Source organism: Athene cunicularia (assembly GCF_003259725.1).
Source record: "Athene cunicularia isolate RWA chromosome 2 unlocalized genomic scaffold, athCun1 chr2_part1, whole genome shotgun sequence".
In the NCBI taxonomy this organism is placed as follows: Eukaryota; Metazoa; Chordata; class Aves; order Strigiformes; family Strigidae; genus Athene; species Athene cunicularia.
In genome coordinates this window covers 148,593,178-148,615,991 of record NW_020799095.1, presented here as the reverse complement: position 1 = coordinate 148,615,991, position 22,814 = coordinate 148,593,178, and the positions used below count along the sequence as shown (strand labels likewise).

At 41.6% G+C, this 22,814-nt stretch overlaps 1 protein-coding gene across 3 annotated transcripts; it reads left to right on the top strand.

Moving 5' to 3' along the window:
• The first annotated feature begins 3,918 nt into the window (after positions 1-3,918).
• Positions 3,919-22,509, top strand: LOC113476383. Of its 3 annotated transcripts, none has more exons than XM_026841888.1 (3): positions 3,919-4,081; positions 5,498-5,642; positions 18,586-20,414. In XM_026841888.1, exons 2-3 carry the CDS (start codon positions 5,610-5,612, stop codon positions 19,597-19,599), a joined length of 1,047 nt encoding a protein of 348 aa, XP_026697689.1. In that variant the 5' UTR covers positions 3,919-4,081; positions 5,498-5,609; the 3' UTR covers positions 19,600-20,414. The 3 variants fall into 3 exon arrangements, 2 of the variants coding, with proteins under 2 accessions (XP_026697689.1, XP_026697688.1); XR_003397718.1 differs by lacking the exon at positions 5,498-5,642 and adding an exon at positions 21,179-22,509 and having other exon boundaries at positions 3,920-4,081; positions 18,586-20,398; XM_026841887.1 differs by lacking the exon at positions 5,498-5,642 and having other exon boundaries at positions 3,920-4,081.
• The last annotated feature ends 305 nt before the right edge of the window (positions 22,510-22,814 follow it).

Below are 22,814 nucleotides of genomic sequence, written 5' to 3'. Positions count from 1 at the left end.
ACCTCCTGTTGTGACTGGAAGAGATCTCTTCTGCTGCCTCCACGTCCTCCCCCAGTCTCTGTATTACGTTATGGGTTGTAAATATTTGAGGGGCTGTTGTTCATTGGCATTTAGACTGTGCCTAGAAAACATGGCCCAGCAGCTTTCAGGGAGTCCTGGTGGCCAGCTTGACCACAGGGAGGTCTGAGATTGCATGTACTGATCCTGCATGAGCCAGAGCTGTACATTCAAGTACTGGAATTGTTTATGCTGAGGTGTGTGAACTGACTGGAATTGGCTTTAGGAACTGGTACTTCTGTGAATTCTTCATTCCCGTTTTATCCTATACAATGTCCAAAACCAACAGTATCATCAGTCTGGATTTTCCCGTATTGATATGCAGGCGGAACATGCAGTTAAGCAAGTTTCTATGCAGAGGCATAATTTGAGGAATATTAAGGGTCCTGTCTGCACTGTGCCACATTGTTTGGATGGATGTGGCTATCGTGGTTATCGCTGAAAGTCAATGCTCATCTGCTGCTACTCAGAAGTACTTGCAGCTCCCCTGGCTTTCAGCCCTGTGGCAGAGCAATGTTGCTATGCAGTGATAGATGGGAAGTGTGGATACCATAGCAGGAATTATGATATATTCTTTTATTTACAGGGCAGACGACTGACCTTTCAGAATAAATAGAATGGAGGGAAAACAGGAGATACTCATTTATCTTGTAAAACACTCCCCTACAAAACCAATAAAGTCTGCAGATTAAGTTCATGGACTCTTCAAACCAGAAGAGAGACGGCACTGGGCTCCCCAGTGACACCAGTGACACCAGCCATCATCTTTGGTTGTATAACTGATTTCTCTCCTTGTACAATCCCATCGTGATCAATAATCCAGACTGGGCAGATCGTAAAGCTCTAATCTTTATCTTTCCAAACTCAGCACTTCCATAACCTTTGTCTCTGCTAACAGAATAATTTCTAGCCCCAGACCCTCTGAGGATACATCTTGCTCTAGTCAATACAAAAGTATCATGGAATATTTTGGGACACTAACACTGGGCTGTCTGTGCTGCTGAAGTGTTGAAGGCTCCCTGACATGTGTTTGGTGTATGACAACCAGCACCCTCACAGGTGGTTCCTGGGCAGAGGTAGGCACTTAAGACCTGCCAGGGACCATGCCAAAGAGGCAGATTGTATGCAGTCCCCCTCTTTTACAGGCTAGAACACTTTATTATCACAGGCATAGAGTGCATCATGCATGCTGGCTTCAGTATGAAAGAATGTACCCAAGCATATTTAATTTATTTGTATAGATTTAGCCTGATTAAATTCCAGAATGTTTCTAAAGTTCTCATGTTTCCTTGCTGGATGCCTGGAACTGAATTGATCTATTTCTGTTGGTCCTGATAAAAGCCCAACTCCCCTAGCTGTTCAAGACAAAAATGAAAAATAAATAGGCTCAGGAACCACTCAATGGCTACAGCACAGCCACTGGTTGACAGAAATTGTGAATAGGTTTGCTTGCCACAATAGAATGGCTTAGAAAAACATCAGAAACAACACTGCTGCAAACATGACATTCATCGGTATATCTGATGAGAGGCTGCAAATAAGCACTGACATTGTCAAGCATCTGTCAGTGGATGTAGGGAGGCACTGGCCAAATGGGAAACATCTGCATCTTCTCCAAACAAGAATCAGTGGAAAAAATGAAAGTCTGGAAATCAGGCTCTTTTTTTTTTTTTTTTTTTTTTAAAAAAAAAGACTTATAGGTATGAGGGATCACAGACCAAAGCATCTGTGCACTGTCAAAAGATCCATGTAATTCTGATGACCACACCATAGGACTATATTATGGGAAAGCAAAACCTGGAGGTGGCAGGGCACAGGAAGAGGACAATGCAGAAGATCTGGGTATAAGTGACACTGCAGGGTAGTTAAGCAGCACCAAATAAACACAGCCAAACAATACAGCAAACTGTTGCTGGTTTAAGAACTTGTTGGAAGGAGCAAGCCTGAACTCGAATGTTCATCTTGCTACAGTGGTGCTATCAGGTAACGACGGGGATTCACATGCCATGCCTTCAACTGGTGCTTCCAGGAGGGCTGCTGGCAGGGTCAAGTAGCTCTTAGGATGCAGCTGGAGTAAGCTAAGTACTAGGAGGTTGCTATCCTTAGCTGGACACAGCAGTTTCAGTGTCACAATGGAGACATGGTATAAACCTGTTCTTTTCTCCCTGCCTTTCACAACTCACCTCCAGGGTACCCAACCCTGCTGTTGCTTGATGGCTGGTCACAGAGTCCACTTTCCCTGCTACATCTCTGTTAACTAATTTAGCAGGTATCTGCATTGTCATCATCTCCCAGATCTGGTAGGTTAGATTATCTCTTGGCTTTCATTGCTCAGTCACTTTGCCTTGTTCCCTTTCGGCTCATAGCTGCAAGGGATGTCAATGGACCAGGATTAGAACTGTTAAAATCTCTGATAAGACTGGTCTAAAACTTGCTGCACTTTCAGCATGATCTTATAAATGTTCTTCTCTGTGCAATGAATGTACATAGTGTATCTGAGTAGGTAACATCAAAGGCTTGATGTGGCTTGAAACACCTCTTGCTCCACGCACCTCACTGTAGGCTACTAGCCTTCCTTGGACTTATGCACCTCATCATGCACTGGAATTGGTTATAAGACAAATGACTGGGCTTTCAAAACCCAAATATACCCAGAAACTGCATCACTGATTCTGCTGAAAATCAGACAATTTCTACTTAGATGCTGAAACACAAATGTGGAGGCATTATTTTTAGGAATCAACATTGCAGGGCAGGCATGATTTGAGGATTTTGGGACCACATTCCCCCGGGAAAAGAAAGCAAAGACAAGGTAAAGGACAAGCTGGGCACAGAAGAGAAGGGAAAAGAAAGAAAGGGTTAAAAAGGTGCATGATGAGTGAAAGATGGTTAAGGAGGGGATTCTTAAAAGATATGTGCTTAACATAAGAATCCTCTCTTCGAAGAAGCAAGAAGAATATGACACATTCAGATTTGCTTTTTTTGGCATACAGAATCTGTTCAGTCCCTAAGTGACTGCAGCAATCACACAATCATAGAATGATTTGGGTTGGAAGGGACCTTAAAGCTCATCTAGTCCCACCCCCTGCCATAGGCAGGGACACCTTCCCCCAGCCCAAGTTGCCCAAAGCCCCGTCCAACCTGGCCTTGAACCCTTCCAGGGAGGGGGCAGCCACAGCTTCTCTGGGCAACCTGTGCCAGTGTCTCACCACCCTCACAGTGAAGAATTTCTGTCTTATATCTAACCTAAATCTACCCTCTTTATGTTTAAAGACATTTCCCTTGTCCTATCACTACAGACTCCCTCCCCATTTTTTTTGTAGCCCCTTTGAGCACTGGAAAGCTGCTACAAGGTCTCCCTGGAGCCTTCTCTTCTCCAGGCTGAACACCCCAACTCTCTCAGCCTGTCCTCACAGGGGAGCTGCTCCAGCCCCCTGAGCAACTTCATGGCCTCCTCTGGATGTGCTCAAGCATGTCCATATCATTCTTACAGTGGGGATGCCAAAGCTGGATGCAGTACTCCAGGTGGGGTCTCATGAGAGCAGAGCAGAGGGGGGAATCCCCTCCCTTGACCTGCTGGCCACTGTTCTTGATGCAGCCCAGGAGACGTTTGGCTTTCTGGGCTGTGAGCGCGCATTGATGGCTCATAATCAGGTCTGAATCCACCAACATCCCAAGTCCTTCTCCGCAGGGCTGCTCTCAATGCACTCATCACCCAGCCTGTATTTGTGCTTGGGATTACCTTGACCCACGTTCAGGACCTTGCACTTGGCCTTGTTGAACTTCATAGGTTCGCACGGACCCACATCTCAAGCCTGACAAGGCTGACCCTAATCTCCCACTTCTTATCTCTATGAGAGATTTCTAAGCCTTTCAGTCCTCCTAAGTGAGCAAGGCACCTTGTCTCTGCATACCCTGCCATAGCAGCTTGAATAACACAGAGTAAATAGATCTCATCAGAAGAAGGAGAGGCTTCTTGGGAATGATAAAACAACAATTAAAGCAAGAACTGCCGGGCTGGCTGGTAAGTGTGGGAGTGATGGGCTTCTTATTGATTGTACAGGAGACTTGCCTTGAGAAGTGGTTGGAAATTTTTTCCTTTAGTGTGAGAAAACTGAGAACAGAGCAGGAGCCAGTGCTGATATGAGGGATCAATGCAGACCATGGAATGAAGTTATTAATAAGTAATAAGACTGAACTTGGGAGCTAATCAAATAAAAAAGATATTTACTAGTTGGGGCATTGCACAGGCACTAGATTGCCATAGTAATGGCAATGGAGACATTAGAAACAATGAACTGTATAGCAAAAACTGGCTGAAAATCCCTCCTTGTGGAAGCATCTATTTAAAAGAATGGCTAAAACAGAACTATTTTCTAGAAGAAATATATTTCAGGATATTTAACAGGGGTTGTGAACAGGAACCAGTGATCTTTGGAGCATGTAAAAATTGAAACTAATGCTGGCAAAAGATGTCAGATAAACTTGCAATCTCAATTCCTCTAGTTATTACTAGCAGGGTGACAATTTCACACAGCTGGAAACCGAATGTCTAGGCTCTACAAATTTCTTCACCTGCAGGGACCATCTCCCATCATGCAAGATGGTTGTTCAGTCTTTGGCATCTTTTCCTGAAGCACCATTTGGTGTAAGCTTTAGAGGAAGAAGCCTATAGCTGTGAATGAAGGGGAAGTATTTCCCCCCAGCTTCACTGCATTCCCAACAATGTCTAGTCTTCCGATTCAGTACTCTAGGATGGGTGCAAAACCCAGGAGACCTCTACTAAACTCTATGTATTTTTTAAAAAAATGATAGAAGTGCAACATTTCTGTATCTTTTCTCAATACATTTCTTAGGATATTTGGATAAGTAAAGCATGTTTATAGCTTTTCATGATGTATTGTCTTCTCTGTTGAAATCCTCAGTGTCTTCTGATGGATTAGAAAATTGCTACTACTAAAATAGACTAGCTTATCCAGTCACACAAGTAACTCTAAAGCCAAGCTACAAATAACAACCACCATCAGCTTTTCACTACTGGGGAAAGCTTTCAGGAGAATTTTAAGCCTGATTTGCCTAATTTCCTTAAGATGATCTCCAAGTTCCAAGACTTGAATGAGGAAATTAATAGGAAGCAAATGAGAATACTGATTTTATTTCTACAATATGAAAAGGGAGCTAAGGGAGAAAGTCCCACAAGAAGGGTATTAGACACAGGAAATTTATAAGTTTGGGGTCCTACTTGGTAGTTTTCCAAAGAAGGAAAGCACTTCAGATGCCTCTTTGAGAAATGGGGAAAGAGCTGTCATTTTTATTCTGGTTTCAGCACTGCTAGTCATGCTGCTTTCCCAGCACTTCGGTGCTATGAAACTGAAAGGGCACATAAAAACTGTGAGAAGTGTGAGGTACAGTTCTGAATATGAATCTGTGTGTTGCACAGGGCAGAGGGCACATTCTCTACCTGAACTACACAAACCTTCCATAGCTCATGAGGATAAAGAAACTCCTCAGGACCATGCTGTTAAACGAAACCTGCACATCTGTGATATGGGATGCTCAGTGGCTTTGCAGGTGCGTGGTCCCATGTGAATTCTCAGATGAGTCCAGAATAGATTGGCTGTGCCACAGTCATACTCTGTAAGATTAACTGTGTTGCTGCTATCACAGCATAGCAATGATGACAATGTTTTGGGAATGTTTCCAGACAATCTGACAGAAGTAAGAGACCATTAGACAAGAATCAGTTCCCCCCACACCCATCCACCCACACCCTTTCCAGTCAGCACCTTATTTTTATGAGATTATGATTTGATGTTAGCCTTAAAACCACGGAGATATTTATTTAGTCCCCTTTCAATCTGGGGACTACACCAAGAGAGTTAACGTTTCCTTTTGTTCCTGACTCTGAGTACTTGGAGATTTAGAGCTGAGAGCTCTACTTATTCCCTCCACTTTTTTGTCATCTGCCATGAGGTTCTGGACCAAATGTCCTGCAGGGCATCAGGAGGGTTTGATTTGTCATTATTTAAAACAAATAATTATGTGTGGCTTAAGCCCAGTTTTGGTCTGGTATGACAAGAGGAACTAAAATCCCTGTGTGTTTAGTATAGTTTATACACATCTTCAGTACACAAGGTGTGGTTCATTGCTCTGAAATGGCTGAAGATTATCCTGAATTATGCTAATGACCTTCTCTGATTCCCTTTAATCCTTTCACCCTTACTCTAACCCTTCCTGGGAAGGGCTTAAAAACAACCCTGAGCAGGACCTTTACTGAGGGTAGTAAGACACACATAGTACATACATACCAACTATTTAATCAAAGCAGGAATGAACATCCCACCCAGCTGCCAAATGAGGTGTGTAGAGAGTATGGTGGGTTGGGCAGGATGGAGAATGAGTAATAGTTCAGACCTGAAGTAGAATCTTTAAGGAGACAGATTATCAAGGTAATTAATGACAGTAGCTGTGGAAAAAATTCTCCCTCACTGTCATACAGCTGCTCAGGTGAGGAACCCAACCAGGGACACAGTGCAGGGCCATGGAGAAGACAGAGAGTAGAAGTAGTGCTCTCCTTTCTGCTACCTGATCAGAGGATAACTTCAGGAAAAAATCTTGTTTCAGTGAAGCCTCCTTTTCAGAGGTACAATGTGCCTCCCTGATTCACTCTAGGATTCTCCATGCCTGTATTTTTTCCACCAGAAACAAAATTGTCAGGAAGGACAGCAGGCACATAACTTGGTTGAGTGTGGACCTCCTCCCCTAAAGATGTTCTTAGAGATTGGGTACTCTAGGAGCCACTGCTCCTCCACAGTCAATGCCTTCAGTGCCTGTTCACATGTATTTGTCCTTTTAGCTACCTTTCTGGGTTACTTACTGTATATGTTAATAGCATCTAAAGCCATCTGGAGGAGCTGATATTTAGTTATTATTCAAGACTATGAGAAAGAAAAGAAAATGTATCTGAAGATGATTATAGAGCTCCCCTTCTGTCCCTGGACCTGTCAAGAAAGTACCATATACTAATAGCTTTAACTTCCCTTCCTATTATGTTCTGATAAGATTTGCCTTTTGAAGCACTCTGACAAGATAAGTCAGGAGGCTGCTGAACTGGAATAAGTCATACAGGCACACAGAAGATGTGTGTGTGTGTGTCAAGACACACCAACCTGACGGCTAAGGTAGCCCACTGTACCTCTCATCAGAGAAAACAAACCCAAAAATCATTCCAAGTCTTATAGGGAGAAATTGCCTCTTCCACAAGTGAAATTCAGGGACCGAGAGCAGAAGCTGTGGTGAGACAGAGCAAGGGAAGCTATAGTTCTGGGAAATGGACAGAAAGTCCAAGAGCTAAGAGCAAGCTGAGGTGGTAGGAGGTGCTAAGAGCAAGCATCTGCGTAGTCTGGGGTCTTTTGGAGATAGTGCTGTTATTGGTGGCTTCTTTCTGCTGCAGAGAAAACTACTGGTATAGACAGATACTTTTAACAGAGCCAAGAGGCCCATCCTACTGAAACTAATGAGGGCACAATGCTACTTAATGAGGAAAGAAGACCAGGAGGAGGCAAGACTCTACTGACATTTGAATTTGAGGCCTTGCATGGAATTTAAAAAAAGAGAGAGGTTTCATATTCACCCTTTTTCACTTGTAAAGAAGCTTAATGGGACTGTGTGCATGTATGTAGTGGCCCACATATATGGGTGTTTACACTGGATCCTCAGCTAAGAAACATATATAATGCCCAAGAGGGATATGGGTGGGAGGCTTCATTGTTCTTTAGCCACACGTAAAATTGGGTGAAGACTAAATGCAATTTGCCTGGTGAAATTCTAAAAGCCCCCATCTTGATTCTGCCTCTTTTGAAATCAAGGGCGGTATCATCCCTGATTGTAAAAGGTGCAGGATCAAGGCCTTCTAGGATCTGGAGGCATTTTTCCAGGCTTTGTTTGTTCTTTGCAGTGAAATGTGTTTAATTCTCAAGAGAAAAGCTATTTTCCTTTCCTTCCTAACTCCTGAGTGCAAAGAAAAAAAAAAAAAAAAAAAAGAGGGAGGTGAGTAAAGCTGTCAGAGTTCCTAGGGAGCTAGCAGGACTGAATTCAGAAAGTCTACAATTAAATTAATGGATCCCCTTCCATGTGACCACTTGGACTAACGAGGGCACCTGCAACTAAGGGTGTATTTTTCATTGGCAGAATCACTAGTATTACACTAATACATAAAAATTCAGATGCTCCCAGGCTTTGTAGAATAGGTGCTCCTTATTCCAATAACTGTACATGGTTCCTTGCAAGTCAGGAGACAAAGGATGGAGCCAGTTCTGTAGTTGCAATGAGCTTTTGTCTGCTTTAAAATTGCTTGTCTTTTGTCCAAGAGTTGAGCACAGAGTCAGAGTGAAGCAAAGGGGTTATTTTCATTTCCAGATTAAGTAAATAAAAAAACTGACTGTGGACTGATGAGCATAGAAAATGCTCAAAAGCACAAGTCACAAGTGCTAAGATCTCATACTTCAAGGTTGAGAAGAAATGAAAACTGCTGCTCTATGGACATTCAGTGATACATTAAGTGTTTCCAGGACACCACCAGTGATCCATGTGGCCAGGAACAGCAGGTTCTGCGTGAGATAATTATTCTAATATTTCAAAACAGGACCCACTTCAATTAATGCAACAACAGCACTTGTATCCTACATATCAAAGAGAGGACAGAAGAAATGCAGTGAAGGATCCATCAGGTCTTCAATGACCTTTTAGTAATAAGCTAGGTAACATAATACAGTTTAGCTCCCTGGGTTCCTAAGGATGGGAGAAAATTGTTTGGTGCAGGGTGATTAGAGATGTGTTGTTTTTTTTCAGACCCACCACCACCAAAGCCAAATATCTCTTCAGTGCTATTTGCAACCGTAAAGCTCTATGGGTAAAGAACCCCCCAAAACTAACCCCAAACTCCCCACTTTTCTTCATGCTGGGATCAGAAAGTAATACAAGATCTTGAAGCCTGATCCAAGAGGCTCTCAAAAGCTCAAGCCCTTCCCAAAAATATTGGCTGAATGTTGAGCCTGAAACAAGACAAAGGCAGTAAGCCCCCATGAACTCTGTGACACAGGGACAAAATTTTGAAAGGGTTTTTAGTTCCTCATAGTGCACTGCTTGGCCTGGTACTGTGAGTGTAACAGGAGCATCTGGTTGGAGTCCTGAGTGTAATGCAGTTATTTGGCTAAGTTTTATTATTACATCTTTTCTGACCCCCACAGGGAACCTACCTGGCTATATTATGGACTCTAAGCTGCGGGAAACACAAAATTGCCCAGCTGGCTGTAGCTAGACAGAGATGCTACAAGGAGGAAATGGAATAAGAATTTAATTCTCAGAAGTTCACAAATAAGCAATCTCCAGTTTTCTTCAGCTGGGACAAATTGATTGGAGAAGGTATTACAGTGCAAATTGTCTGCCAAAGTTCTCCCAGTATGCTTCAACCATTCCAGAACAACTCCTCTATACAGAGACATGAAGGAGGAGGTATCTTTGCGTTTGGATTATCTTCTCCAAATAGGGGAATTAGTCTGAAATTGCTATTCTGGTTGATTCCATTTGAATCTTTAGAGAGGTGCTTTAACCCCTAGATCCAAAGTGGAATCTGTTTTATAGTAAGTGTAAAGGGAAATAATGATGAGACCTGTGAGACCCAGTGGAGCCATTAAATCATTTATACCCCAATTCAGTTTCCTTTTGAGAGGTTTCAATGATACAGAGCAGCTAATCTCATTCTTTAAGTGAAAGGAAACATGCTTGTTCAAAGTCACTGCGTCTGGGAAGACTGGGATCTATCTGCTTAGTTTTTTTGAAGGGATATTCTCTTGCCAGAGCATTTTTTTCTTGGTTGTGGATATTTTTTTTCCATTTTTTTATTCAGAGAACAGTGGCACGGATTTTGGCAATGTCACCATGTAATCATGCTTTATTTGAATTGGGTAGACTTGAATGGGCTTTGCTCCTATGGTAACGGATTTTTAGCTGCAATTGTTCTTAGCTTTTTGAAGGTGCCATTAACAATTGTTCCCAGTGGCCTGGTTCTCTTATGTAGCTTGGGCTTTCCAAGACTAGATCTCAAAAGTGTCAAGGTTACACTGGGCAAAGGGACGGAGAGTGAGGGACTGGGAAAATGAGATCAAGTCTTTTTTCATCTTTTCCCTAATCCTGGGCTAGGCAGAGGCCAAGGCAGTCCCAGCAGAGCTTATAGCAGCAAAGATACTTGCTGCAAATTCTGCCAGCCTCAATGGTGCCTTACGGAGGACTGTGCCAGTGGGATCCTTTTTGCCCCATCCTGATTCCTCTCTCTGGCAATATGCCCTTCTCCCAAAAGTGTGCAAATCTCTCACTGTGCCAGCTGCTTCTTGGGATTGTCGGCTGCTTCTTGAAGACATTATCTCTGGGGCTATGTCAGCAAACCAGGTGGAGTTACAGCTAAGATTTTGGCAATATCTGCAACTCTGGGGATGTGTTTAAGGTCACATTTCTGTAGCTGTGCTTGCCTTCATTTAATCTTGTTTGCTCTGACGTCAATGCAAATGTAGCAGCAAGCCCATGCTGTTACAAGCTCTCTCTATTATTATGTTTTTTTTCTCTCTTAAATCATGTCTGGTTTCTTACGATTGAGGTAAATTTACTATGGAGAGGGGCGGGTTGTTTTAACAGTGCAGTAGCTAGTGTGTTGGCATATTCTATCCAAATACAGATTATCTGCACTTAATAATTCTGTTCACTTGATTCTTGCTATAAAAGCCAAAAAGCTGAGTTCACTGTGAGCTATGTGTGCCTGTATCTTGGTGCGATTCATCCCTGAATACTAATGTATTAGTCCTTCCTATTTTATATATAAACAATTTATTACCTTCATGTGAATTAAATTTTCATGACATAGATTAATGTATTCTGCCTACAATCTGGAAGGTCCTACAGTGGTCTCCAAATGGTGCAGGGATCCACATGTCATTGAAATGTAGCCCTTTCCAGAGCAGAGCACAGGAGCTGAATAACACTGCACAACTTTAGGACCACTGGGTGGAATGGAATAAACTGAACAGTAAGTGTCCTGCTGAAGCTAGAAGTAAATTTAGGTTGGAAGAGGTTATAGTGATTGTCTTGAGCAGTGGCAGCAGATTTAACAGACTTCCAATTCTTGCAAAATATCTAAAGGGCATCCCTTGATTGCAAGGCATAGAGATGTTCAGTGACTTGTTATGGCTGTGGAGCAAGTCTGTAGAAAAAGTAGTAACAGTTCCTACATCCCCTGCCTGCCCACTGCACTGCTCCATAGAGCAGCCTCTGTTTGAAGAGCAAAAGGGAAAAGAGTCAGATAATAGGCTTGAGGATAAAAGAAGTGACATCAAAATCTTTCAACATCCTTGTCATTAGTGGATCAGAGGATGGGCTGTCGCTGACTCTTTTCTGGCCTTAAACGCTACAGCATTCAACAAGGAAATGGTAAGTTTTCAGGGAATTGGAAAGCTGTGGACTTTCAGGTCATGTTTAATCACTTTTTTACAACGAAGCTCTATTTGTAATACCCCTGCTGTCAAAGCATCAGTGGATTAACAGGACTAGCAGGTAATTCTGCTTTAACATCAATACTAGTATAACACTATATGCTGCCTACAGCCTAACAGGAACATTTGAAAAATGTATTCGTGGAGTGACAGTATGAAGTGAGTAAGAGCAATAGAATGTGGGTAAGAAAATTATCACAAAGGGTAGAACAAACATTCAGGACTCATCCCAGCCATTAAAGATATTTGCAGGCTCCAGTCCACTGCTGGCTCCCTCTGAGTTTCCCTCCTTTAGCCACTGAAGCCACAGAGTCAGTGAAATGGGATGGGATGTCCTGGAAGTCACCCCACCATCTGAGGTACTGTCTGAAGTACCAATTCTTAGCGTGAACTGGTCGCTCTCCATTCCTATTGAGGGTGCCCTAGACATCCAGCACAGACTCGAGCAGCTGAAGAGAGCAGAGCTGACTCCTGTCCATGGTGCAGAGCCCTCACATAGCTCACAAATGCCTTCCCAAAGCCTTCCCTACTATGGGGAACCTTCTGGTCTGAACCTGAAGCCACCCATTGGGAGCATGCTCTAACTAAAACATGAGGTAAGCCTGGGCTACAAACAACCTCAGCCACTACTGTTGGAGCTCTGGAGACGAAAGCACATTGTACCAAGGGGTAAGAAAGTGAGAGAGGAACTTTTAGCCTTGTAGCTGGTCATTCAGGAAGATTTTAGTACTGAGGCCTCTTCATATTAAATTGTCCTTGTGAAAGGGCACCTCCAAATGTGCCCTTGCTACCAGCCTGTGTAGTCATTGCAGTTTTTTCACTTCTGGCCTAACTGGTCTCACAAAACAAAAAGGAACAATTCTGTCAGGAGTAATAACCCCACAAAGCTGTGGAGAAATGGGATATGGAGGCTTGAGGGTCTCTAAGAAGTGAATTTCCTAGTCTGTATGCTTTAAAAAAAGATAATGGCACTGCTGACACCTCCTTTTCAGAAGACAGCGATGCTCATTCTTCCGTTCTGAATGAAATATTGCAGGGGAGAGCTGAGAAAAGGTGCTTGTCTCTCTGGGTATTTCTGAGTGCAATGAATGAGTGGCATCCAGAGAACAGGCAGACTGAAGGATTTCAGATCTGCTCTCACTGCCTCCAAGGTGCTGGCCTCTGTTATCAGTGGGATAGTGCAGGGTACCAAATTAATTCCTAGACATGAGCTTCCACTGTAGCAGATAGCTCCATCTCTCTGTATTTTACAGTGCCAAGCTCTAAATTAAGAAAAACTGGCAAGGGAAGAGCTTAGTCTCTTTGTCTCTGCAAGTTCTGCTCATGCTGCTATCTTTGTGGGCATGTAACGCAAGCAGGAGCTGGTAGTTAGCAGGGGATATTACATTTTTTCATTTCTGCTTCACTCCACTCACAGCAGTGAGAAGATTTAAGCTGGTGCTGTAATATGACACACACATACACACCCTGGTCAGCACGGGTCCAACTGCAGATGCAGACCTTTACTTCCCATACAGCCTTGTTGAAGTGGCTGGGATTTGCAGGTGCTCAGGACTTTGGGAAATCAATCTCCTTATTCTAACAGTTGAAGCTAAGAATTTTGAAGCTGAAGCTAGAATCTTGAATTATGATTTTGATCCTTAAATAAGTTGGCTGAATTTAAGAAGTGCAAAGCCAGTCCTACTGTTGAAAAACAGGTCATTTATTTATATCTTAAATCTGGATTTAGAAGTCTAATATTAGTTGCTCATTTTTCACAAATCTTTGTCTTGTTCTAAATAAGGAACGATGTCCCTATTTAGATGTGGAAGTTGGAAAAGTTAGCTTACATGACTTGTCATCACAGAGTACCAATAAGAAGGCCAGGACTGGAGTTCTGCACCTCCCCTTCTTTCCTGAAATATCGCAAATCCCTACAAGAAGCTTCCCAAGACTTAGGCTGTTCAGTAAAGCTTGACAGTTATGCAAGAATTCTACAGACGCCATGATTTGCAAACTGGGTGTACCTGCAAGGGCAGGTCTGCTATAGGTTTCCTAGAACTCAAACTGGTCTCCTTGTGTATTCATGGAGGAACTATTAAAGCAATGTTATCTTTAGGAATGAGAGAATGCCAAACGGTATGGAATAGTGTAATTCCTCTTATGATCCCCCAAAGTTTATGAATAAATTTTAAATATATTTTCACAAAACATTCCTTTATGCTAATGATTGCAATACTAAGTCGTGTCTAAAACCTTCTCTCACCTACAAAATAAAATCCATAATGTAAAAACAAGTCCTCTATGAAGCAAAATGTGCTAAGGATCTGTAAAATCCTACAAAATGAAAAGAAATTGGCAGAGCAGCATTGAGAAAAATGTTGTATACCTGCTTAGCATTACTTGACATAATTTTTAAGTGATTATAGATTTTTTTCATGCTTTGATTATTCAACAGGTTCCACCTTCTGTAAAGCACTTGTTTTCTGAAAATTATCTCGAGTTAAACATATCTTGGGAACTAACATAACTCCATTTTACCTGTTGCTAACTAACTTATACTCTAGTATACTTACATCCAAAATGCTCCTCTATGGGTTAGGAGAAGGAATCAGTACAAGTTTACAGGTGGAAAACAGTCACAGAGGGAGAAAACATCTTCCCTGCCAACACACATGCAGCTTGTGGTAGAAAGGGGATTTGAAGTGGGTTCCCTGATACTGAGCTGGTGTTCACTCAGCTGTCTTTCCTTCGTTCTGTTTTGAAACTCTGCTTGCTATCGTTGTTAAGTTACTGAGCAGTGCAATGGAAAGGGAGTTACGGCAGAATGACACATGATCTCTGGATCCTGCACTGAGAAGACTCAGCAGGGCCTTGTGTGAAGTCCCCCTACTCAGTCCACCTTAGTACCTGGTTGTTTTGGGATTAAAGACAATGTGATGTCAGCACTACCTTTAATCTTGCTGATTACAGACACTGCTGTGTTTTAGCTTCACCAACCCGATTGGACCAACTGACTTCCTAGGACCCACTGGCTCACAGATAATATTGTTCTGTTAAAATCTTCTGGTACAGCAAATGATGATGTAAATTCCTGAAGTTTCAGGGGTGATCTTTATGCCAGCTGACAAAAGCAGACAGAGTACCGTGCAACTGGATATTTAGGGCTTTTCTGGGAAGTTATTCAGGTGTTGTCTCTGTTTGTTGCATTGTTCATTCACAATGACCTGAGTTATTTACTGCATATGCAGAATCTGAAGTGGAAGTAAAGCCATTCATCCCTAGATGTTTAAACAGAATTTCTTCTCTCCCCCGTTGAATGACAGCATGTGTAATGGATCTCCACATGACAGAGGACTTTTCAGTAGCAGAGCTTTAGGCATCACATAGAGAATTAAGGCACACTGAAGGCTTGGTGTTTATTTTGAAATTGAACACCAAAAAATCCACTCTGGGGACAAGCTTTCAACCAGATAAACTAGAGGATCTGATCTGTGAACTTCCTTTCTTAGGTATTTCTGTCCTTCCACTTCAAATCGCAGCAATCAGTTGATACACATGAGGATGGGAAGTAAAAGCCTCTGAGTTGTGTAACATCTGCTTATCACTATAGATTATCCTGTAGCAATGAGATTACAGCTTTTTCTGGTGTAAGAAGATCTTGGGATTTAGAGGTTTGGTTTGGTTTGGTTTGCTTTGTTTTATTTTCTTATGTAATGTACTCTAAATTTGGTTTCATTGAGCAAAGAGAGGAAACTTCACAAGGGTGACTAGGAAAACAGGGGTTTTTAAAGGATTCTCTTCCACCACGATGTATCTATAATCATGTATACTTTAGTCTCAGTATTACTTGCTGGTGGTTATGTCCACAATAGGACCGAAATGGGGAATTGTTTTTGAGCGATACAGGGAAATGCGTAAAATGGTTTGGATCTCAAGCCCTGCAGCGCTTTGTGGTAGCACAACAACCTGCTGCTTTATCCTGCTGACAGATTGACTTTCTGGCTCAAGTCCAGCTGGTTGTCAGGATATCTAAGTGCATCCTATGTGCTTGGCCCCTTTTGGGTCCCCATTTCTGCCAGGTACATACCAACAGAAAACCTCAGGGCTCCTGAGGCTGCTTTAAATCTGTCTGGTTTCATCAGCTGTGGATCAAGAGAGGCTGAGGACCGAGACTGGAAAGGAACCTCAGCTCAAGCCCTTCTCTTGACCTAGTAGTCAAACTAGTGAACAAAATTTCCAACTGGTATTAGATTTCCCCAAGACTGTATTGCAAATCTGCCTACAAACCAAATGTTTATGGCCCTTCAATGAGCAGACTCCTGAAATCAAAACGAAGTCAAAATAGCAGAAGCACATCTCTCTGAGGACCATCCAGTCTGGGTACTAAGATAGATTAAAATAGAGGGTCATCAGTTTCCTGTTTACGGGGGACATCGTTTCCTATATCTGAGACCACTCCATGCTAATTTACCACCAGGCTACAGTGCATGCAATAAATTTAGTAAAATATTAATAATGTACCATGACCCTTCTGTCTCTGCCCTTCCACTTGCTGTGCAGTTTAAATCCGAAGGATCATCAAACTGAGACTGGGAAGGAAAGTATTTAAATTACATGAAGGTTGTGGTTTCTTGTCCTGGTTTAGACCAGGATGGAGTTAACTTTCATTGGAGTATTTCATACCATGTGATGTCATGCCCAGGGATATAGGGGGGGGGATTTTTGGGTCTAGGCTGGGTGTGTGTTGCTGTGGGGGACGGTTGCTGTGCTCAGTAAACCACTGCTGCATTTTACCCATTTCTTTTTTGGACTCATTATTGTTACTGTGTTTCTCTTGTTATATTTAGTAAATTCTTTCTTTTTATTCAACCTACAAATTCTCTTTTTTTGTCCCTCCCCTATTTCACCAGAGAGGATGTGTGTGTGTGTGTGTGTGTGTGTGTGTGTGTGTGAACGGCCAGCTGAGTTCAGACCTCCACATTTCTAAATAAAGATTGGTGGTCCCTTTGATAATACCACTATCATAATACTTTGATCCTGAGAGCTTGAAGCAGTCATTCTTAATATAGGTCTATCACTGACTGCAAAGGGAATTTTGGGCACAGAGCAATTACCTAGACAAGATTGGGCCAATTACTTAATTAAATTTTAAGTAGGAGCATATACATAGCAGATGGACATTTTGAGGAGGTACTGAGTAATGTGTGCAGGGTAACAGGATGCAACTTACCTTGCACATTGGCCTTGGATGGCTTTTAAGTGTATTAACTTTAGGACTGCAATCGGATTTAGGTGGTGTGTAAAATCTCTCCAAACCTTCTTAACTTGGCTGACTTTTCCTCAGATGAACACAGCAGATAATTATCTGATCACCTAATAACTCTTGTCTGAAACCGAAAACAAAGAATGTCCATAACTAGAAAGAGGCCTTGTCTAGGCAGGTTATTCTCTAGGCTTGGATAGCTGGCTGGGTTTTAGTTGGGTACTCACTTTTTAAAGGTAGCTAAAAGACTTTTCAACCAAGATCTTTTAAAAACAATAATTTGTAGGTACTATATTGTTTAGTTTTTCTTCCTTTCCATTCCCACACCTCACTTTACGTTGGAGCTTTCATTCTGTCTCCTTGCTTTACATACCTGCATTTTAGTACAAGGGTTTATTTCTGTTTATTTTATTTCACTTTGCATCTAGAGAGCTGTAGGCAACATTAACCGTTTTCCTGGAACACAGCAAGACACAGAAAGGGCAAGAGGAGTACCATTTTGATTTACAAAGACACTAAGACCAGATACTTAAAAAAATTCCCACCAATATCAGTGAATAGGAATTACAAATGCAGATTTGATTAAATGAGATGAGAGGAGCTGTGAAGTAAAATAGATAATGTTCTCTGTTTGTCAGAGGAAAACAAGTTAATACTACCATTTTAAAAAATATTTTTATGATAAGGTCTAGCAGTCCAAGATAGAATCAAGCATATTGCTCTTGACTGCCCCATAAAAATATATAGTCTGTACAGGAAACAGTGGGAATGCAAAAGGAACCTTAGGGAAGAGAACTTGTTTTGTCAGAAGCAGGAACAGACCCCATCTCCTGATAACACACATGAACCCATCATTGACTATACAGCACTAGAAAGTTGAATACACCACCATGTTTACAAAGAGATGCTCATACGATAGATGAAAATGAGGAACTTGTCCCAAACATGACATAGAGTTTCTTTGTACAATGGCAAGAAATGAACTCCAGGTTCACCACATTTGCCATTTAGCAGTTCCTTTATTTAGCACCTCAGAAGTATTGCTTTTGAAACTGAATAATATCCACAGTATTCTGAACATCATTTAAGCCCATTTGATAGTATTTTGTATTGACACAAGTAAAATCATCATTCATTTAATTGTCAATTCTTAATGGAAAAGTACCTTGTGAAATTAGGCAGTATCTTGGCAGAAATTAAATTATTTGCCCTGTCCTATAAAGCATGTCAGTATACACACAGGAGTGAGCTGGATGATCGCTCTCATCAGGAACGCCCATCACTCAGAATATCAGAGGAAAAGGGAAGGACCCACACCTGAAACTCAACTAGGAGCTTCCCTAAGCGAACATAAATTCTCTGATATTTTCCATGTGTTGTGGAGGTCCTAATCTTCCTCTAATTTAGTGACTGCAGTGTACAGTCTGGTGCTGCTCACTGCTTAGAAAGGGCATTCAGTATTTGGGACAGAGTGAGAGGAAGAGTGCTAATGCTTTTTGCGATGCACTAGTGACAGTCAGGGAGGAGACAAGCCCTGATTCCTAAGATTCCTTTATTTTATATTGGCCAGGAGTAAGCCAAAATACGGAGCACAGTGCTTAGAATTTATAGTTACGAGGAGTACACTTCAAGGGACACTAAGCTTGGATTCTTGTCAAACTCCCAAATATCATCTAAAAGCCTAACAATGATGATTAATGCAATATATGATAGTGATCCCCCCATCTGTTTGCTTTCTTTAAGGGTGCCCCAATGGCTGAAGAAAAGCCCAAGTATAACTGCACTGTCAGTGAAGTCACAATTGTGAACCTGCAGCCTGAGAAAAATCCCATTCTCGTCTTGGCAGGAGGAAAGCCAGGAATTGAACGTAGGAACATTGGCTTTAGACCTCCTTCTCCAAGGATTTCAGAGAAGATGTTATCCCAGGGAGAGAAAAAATTGTGGCCAGAAAAGGTGAAAAAAGAGGGAGCTTTGTCTCCCATCCTGCATCGTGTAAATGAATTGTGTGGCACAGAGAACATCACCCTGAAGAGGCCAGTGAAGTTGGCCCCTCTAGAGATCCCTGTGGAGGTGAAAGAAGCTCAGCTCCAAAAGATTATGAGCATTAAGAGAGAAGCCCAAATGGCTGCTCAGAAGCTGACAGTTATCAACTCCATCAGCAATGAACCCCATGTGAAAAGGGTAAAGAATCTGGCTCAGGGGGAGCTGGAAAACCTTCAAAAGATAAAGCTAAGTGAGAAGGCTGCTCTGGAGAATAAAGATGATCCTCTACCCCCTAAAAGCAGTAAACCCCTGGGAGAAATTCAAATTATTTTGCCTCCAGAGACAAATTCCAAGTTGACTAAACAACTAGGTGTTGAAGAGGCTCCCAAAACACTCCGTAAACCATTAATCCCCACTCTCCAGGTTTCTGACATGCACGAAGAGTCTAACACCTCTGACAGCATCCCTGATCCTTGCCAGAATGTTTCTCAGCGCCGATTCAGAGTAAGGCATATGAAAGAACAGCAAGAAGACCATGGAAAAAACAAACCCTTAAAAGTCACAGATCCAAGTGTGGGAGAAGGCAAGAAGAAATCTGTGGGTCAACGAACACAAAAAACCCTCAGTGATGCAAGCAAGCTCATTGAAAATGTGGCCAAAAAGCAGAAGGAACGAGGAGCAAAGCAAAGGGAAGTGGATGAAGCCTCTTTTGTGAGGAAACAGTCTACTCGAAGGATGGCCTTGGGAGACATCATCCAGGTGGATGAAGACTGAGTGTCACACACCATGTAATGCATAGGAACTTTAGATACAACAGCTACCTAGAAAAATGTTTTAGACTGACTGCTTAGACAGAAGTCTTCAGAGTGTCTGGAGACATTAGTAGACCACAAAGTGAAAATAAGTTAATATTGTTGAACACCTCTGTTATTTCTGAGATGCTCAAACAAGTGGTTTGTAGGGCAAATATCCTCCTCCTCTTCTCAACACTAGAAAGACTCCAGCTACAGTCCTGACTCCAGCATGGAGTACAACTTTTCAAGACACATGTGGACTATGCAGGAAAAATCTGGGTGTGGACTGGATGGAGGGACCAAGAGAAAAACAGGAACCTGAAAATATTGTGTCTGGGGAAAGACGAGAAGAAATAACATAGTTTTCTCTTGAGAATACAGCCCTCCTACCCTCCTACTTTCAGCTGTGGCAAGTTTGTTTCAGAAAGACAAGACTAAAATGTTCTTCATATCCGTGGTTGGGAGAGCAAAAAGTAATTAGCTTAAGATTTAGAAAGAGACATTTAAATCAGAAAAGGAGGAATACTTTTAAAGACAATAAACATGGAAGAATGCTGTTTACAGAGAGGGGAATCTCTGTCATTGAGATTTTAAATAATATATTAGACAAACACCTGCCAAGGATGATTTCAGAAGAGTTAATCCTTCATTCAGACACAACAATGGCCAGATGACCTGCAATGTCCTTCAACTTTTCTATTATTGTATGGTCTGTCTTTCCAGTTGTCTACTTGCAGGACTACCAACCAAGACATGTAGTGCAAAAATGTACAATAAAAGTAACTTGTCACTTTGCACTGATTCTTCTTCATTGTCTTACAGCTAGTGTCAAGATAGTCACTGAATCCGTCAGAAGGTGGCATCTAAGAGATGACTGCTTCTCCTTGATTTCTTCAGGCCTATTTCTGTTTGTTTTTTTCCCAGTTTCTTGGTGAATGGGGAAGAGCTAATCCTTATATTTTCATTGTCGTATCTCAACAGCTCCGTCTTACACTTTTTACCTGTTCACCTTTGATCACCTTTTAAGATCACTGCGATCTTTTGAAGACTGAATATTATTTTTATGTATAATATGATATAAACCAAACATGTGCTGTCTCAACTTAGTCCCAGAAATCTTTTTAGGGAGCAAAAACTATTTTGCATTTTTTTACACAGCTATTATGACAAGCTGCCAGAGACGCTAGCACAGAGCAAATATTATTATAAGGTTAACATGTAATGAGATTTGCCTTGTAAATGGCTTTTACAGCAAAAATTGGGATGTTTGCTGTCTTCTGGTAGTTCACTGGTTTGGTTGCTTGATTTGTTTTTTTAGTAAAGGTGGTCTTTTCTGCTTATTAAATTATCTTAGAAGCTGGGACTTAAAAAAAATGGTGGGTCTTGCCATAAAAGAGTTGGCAAAAAAACATGGATGCCTTTGGAAAAATAGAATGTAGCTAGAAACAGAACTCAGCATTTAAACATGCTGGGTTGGTGGGAGAAGAGAAAAGAAGAACAAAGCACCTTCATTGCAGAAAATAAGTAAGTTTACTTTTGCCTTTTATTCTTTCCTCCAGGTACATGATGAAGACAGTCAAAGACAGAGCAGATGAGGTCTTGAAAGTTATCTGAGTGTTTTTCTGCATTCCAACAATATCAGAAAATGTGAAAATTTTTTTGTTTTTGTTTTAATTACATATTCCTTAATTGATCTCTTAGTAAGAGAAAAGCCAGCATCCAGAGATTCTTCTGGAATTCATTCTTGTGTATTTCTTGCTGAAAACATATTACCAGGATTGAAACTATGCCCAGGTTTGTGACAGCGGCAGTTGCAGTACTTAAACAAATCAGTCACCTTGTGACTTGTCACCAGCTTTATCTGTCAATTTTCTGTGGTGAGAGTAACTGGGGAATGAGGGCTCAGAGATATGCAAGCCAGATATTTCAAGTTGAGTAAGGACTGCTGTAATAGTTCAACACAAAGAAGGCAATTAAAATTAGACACTAAACCAGGAAAAAAAAAATGTAAGAGGTAAATCTTCCTTGTGATGTCTGGGCAGTAAGGACAAATATTAATTTAACTCATAAACTCAGCTGCATCTCTGACTCGCTGCACCTACTTAATAGTGAATGTGAAACTGCAATCCAAATGTGTTTCGGCGACATCTCACAAGTTCCCAGCAGGAAACTATTTCAGACAGTATTAATGTGATCTCCAAAGAATATGCTACTGAGATTTGCCATGTACAATAGAAGAGGGATGCCATATACAGTAGGAGGGTTGTTGAGTTTAGTCTGGGTTACCTGAGCTGTTGCCCTTCGTTAAGCCACGATGTAAGAAGGTTCCTCAAATGGGTGTTGGAGCCCACCTGGTTGAGACTCCTGCCTTGGAAATACAATGATAACCCAGCTAGCATGAACAACCTCCAATTGTCTGGAACCATGGGAAGGTCACTACATATATCAGAAAGACTTGTTATTGCTATACTCCTTTACCTAGCTCTTTTAGTGTAACTAAATGCATTAAATCATGTGTCCAGGAACAACTGAAGTGTTAATTTAAAAATGTAAAACAGTGAGATTTAAAAGGACTTGGAAGTCCCAACTTTGCCCTGTAGCTGCAGTGGCAAATTTTTGTTGGATGCATGGGCAGAAGAGTTTTGATTTGGGGAAGGGACTAAAAAACTTTTTCACCTCCAGCATTAGCAAGGTCATTACTGAAATGGTGTCTCCAGGAGCCAGTGTCCAGCTTTACATGGAATTTCAGGTTGTGTCCCATGCTTCATAAAGCATCTTCACTTATTGGAAAGGTGCTAGAAGGCTAATCTGAATTCTGAAAAACCTTACCTTCCATGTGACAGGGAAGAAGTCTGATCTGTAGTTTAAACAAGGTTCTTTAAGAAGAAGGAAAAAAAGAATATAAAAAACTTAGTGGAAGCTGAATCTTGAGAAATTCATACAGGAATTGGGTGTAGCATTTTAACTGCATGCTGTCCTGTTTCTTTGCACTGGTTAGGCCTTCCCACCACCCCCTTATGCTAGCAACTGCTTCTCAAACAGCAGCACAGTGACCTAGAACAGGGAATTTAGCATAGCAAATTCACCCAAAAAGATTAATTTTCAGCTGGGTTCTGTCCCAGTCTTGATTTACTGAACGGCTTCAGCAGTGCTTGTGTCAGCATGAAGGAGGCAAGGACAGGAAAGAACACATTC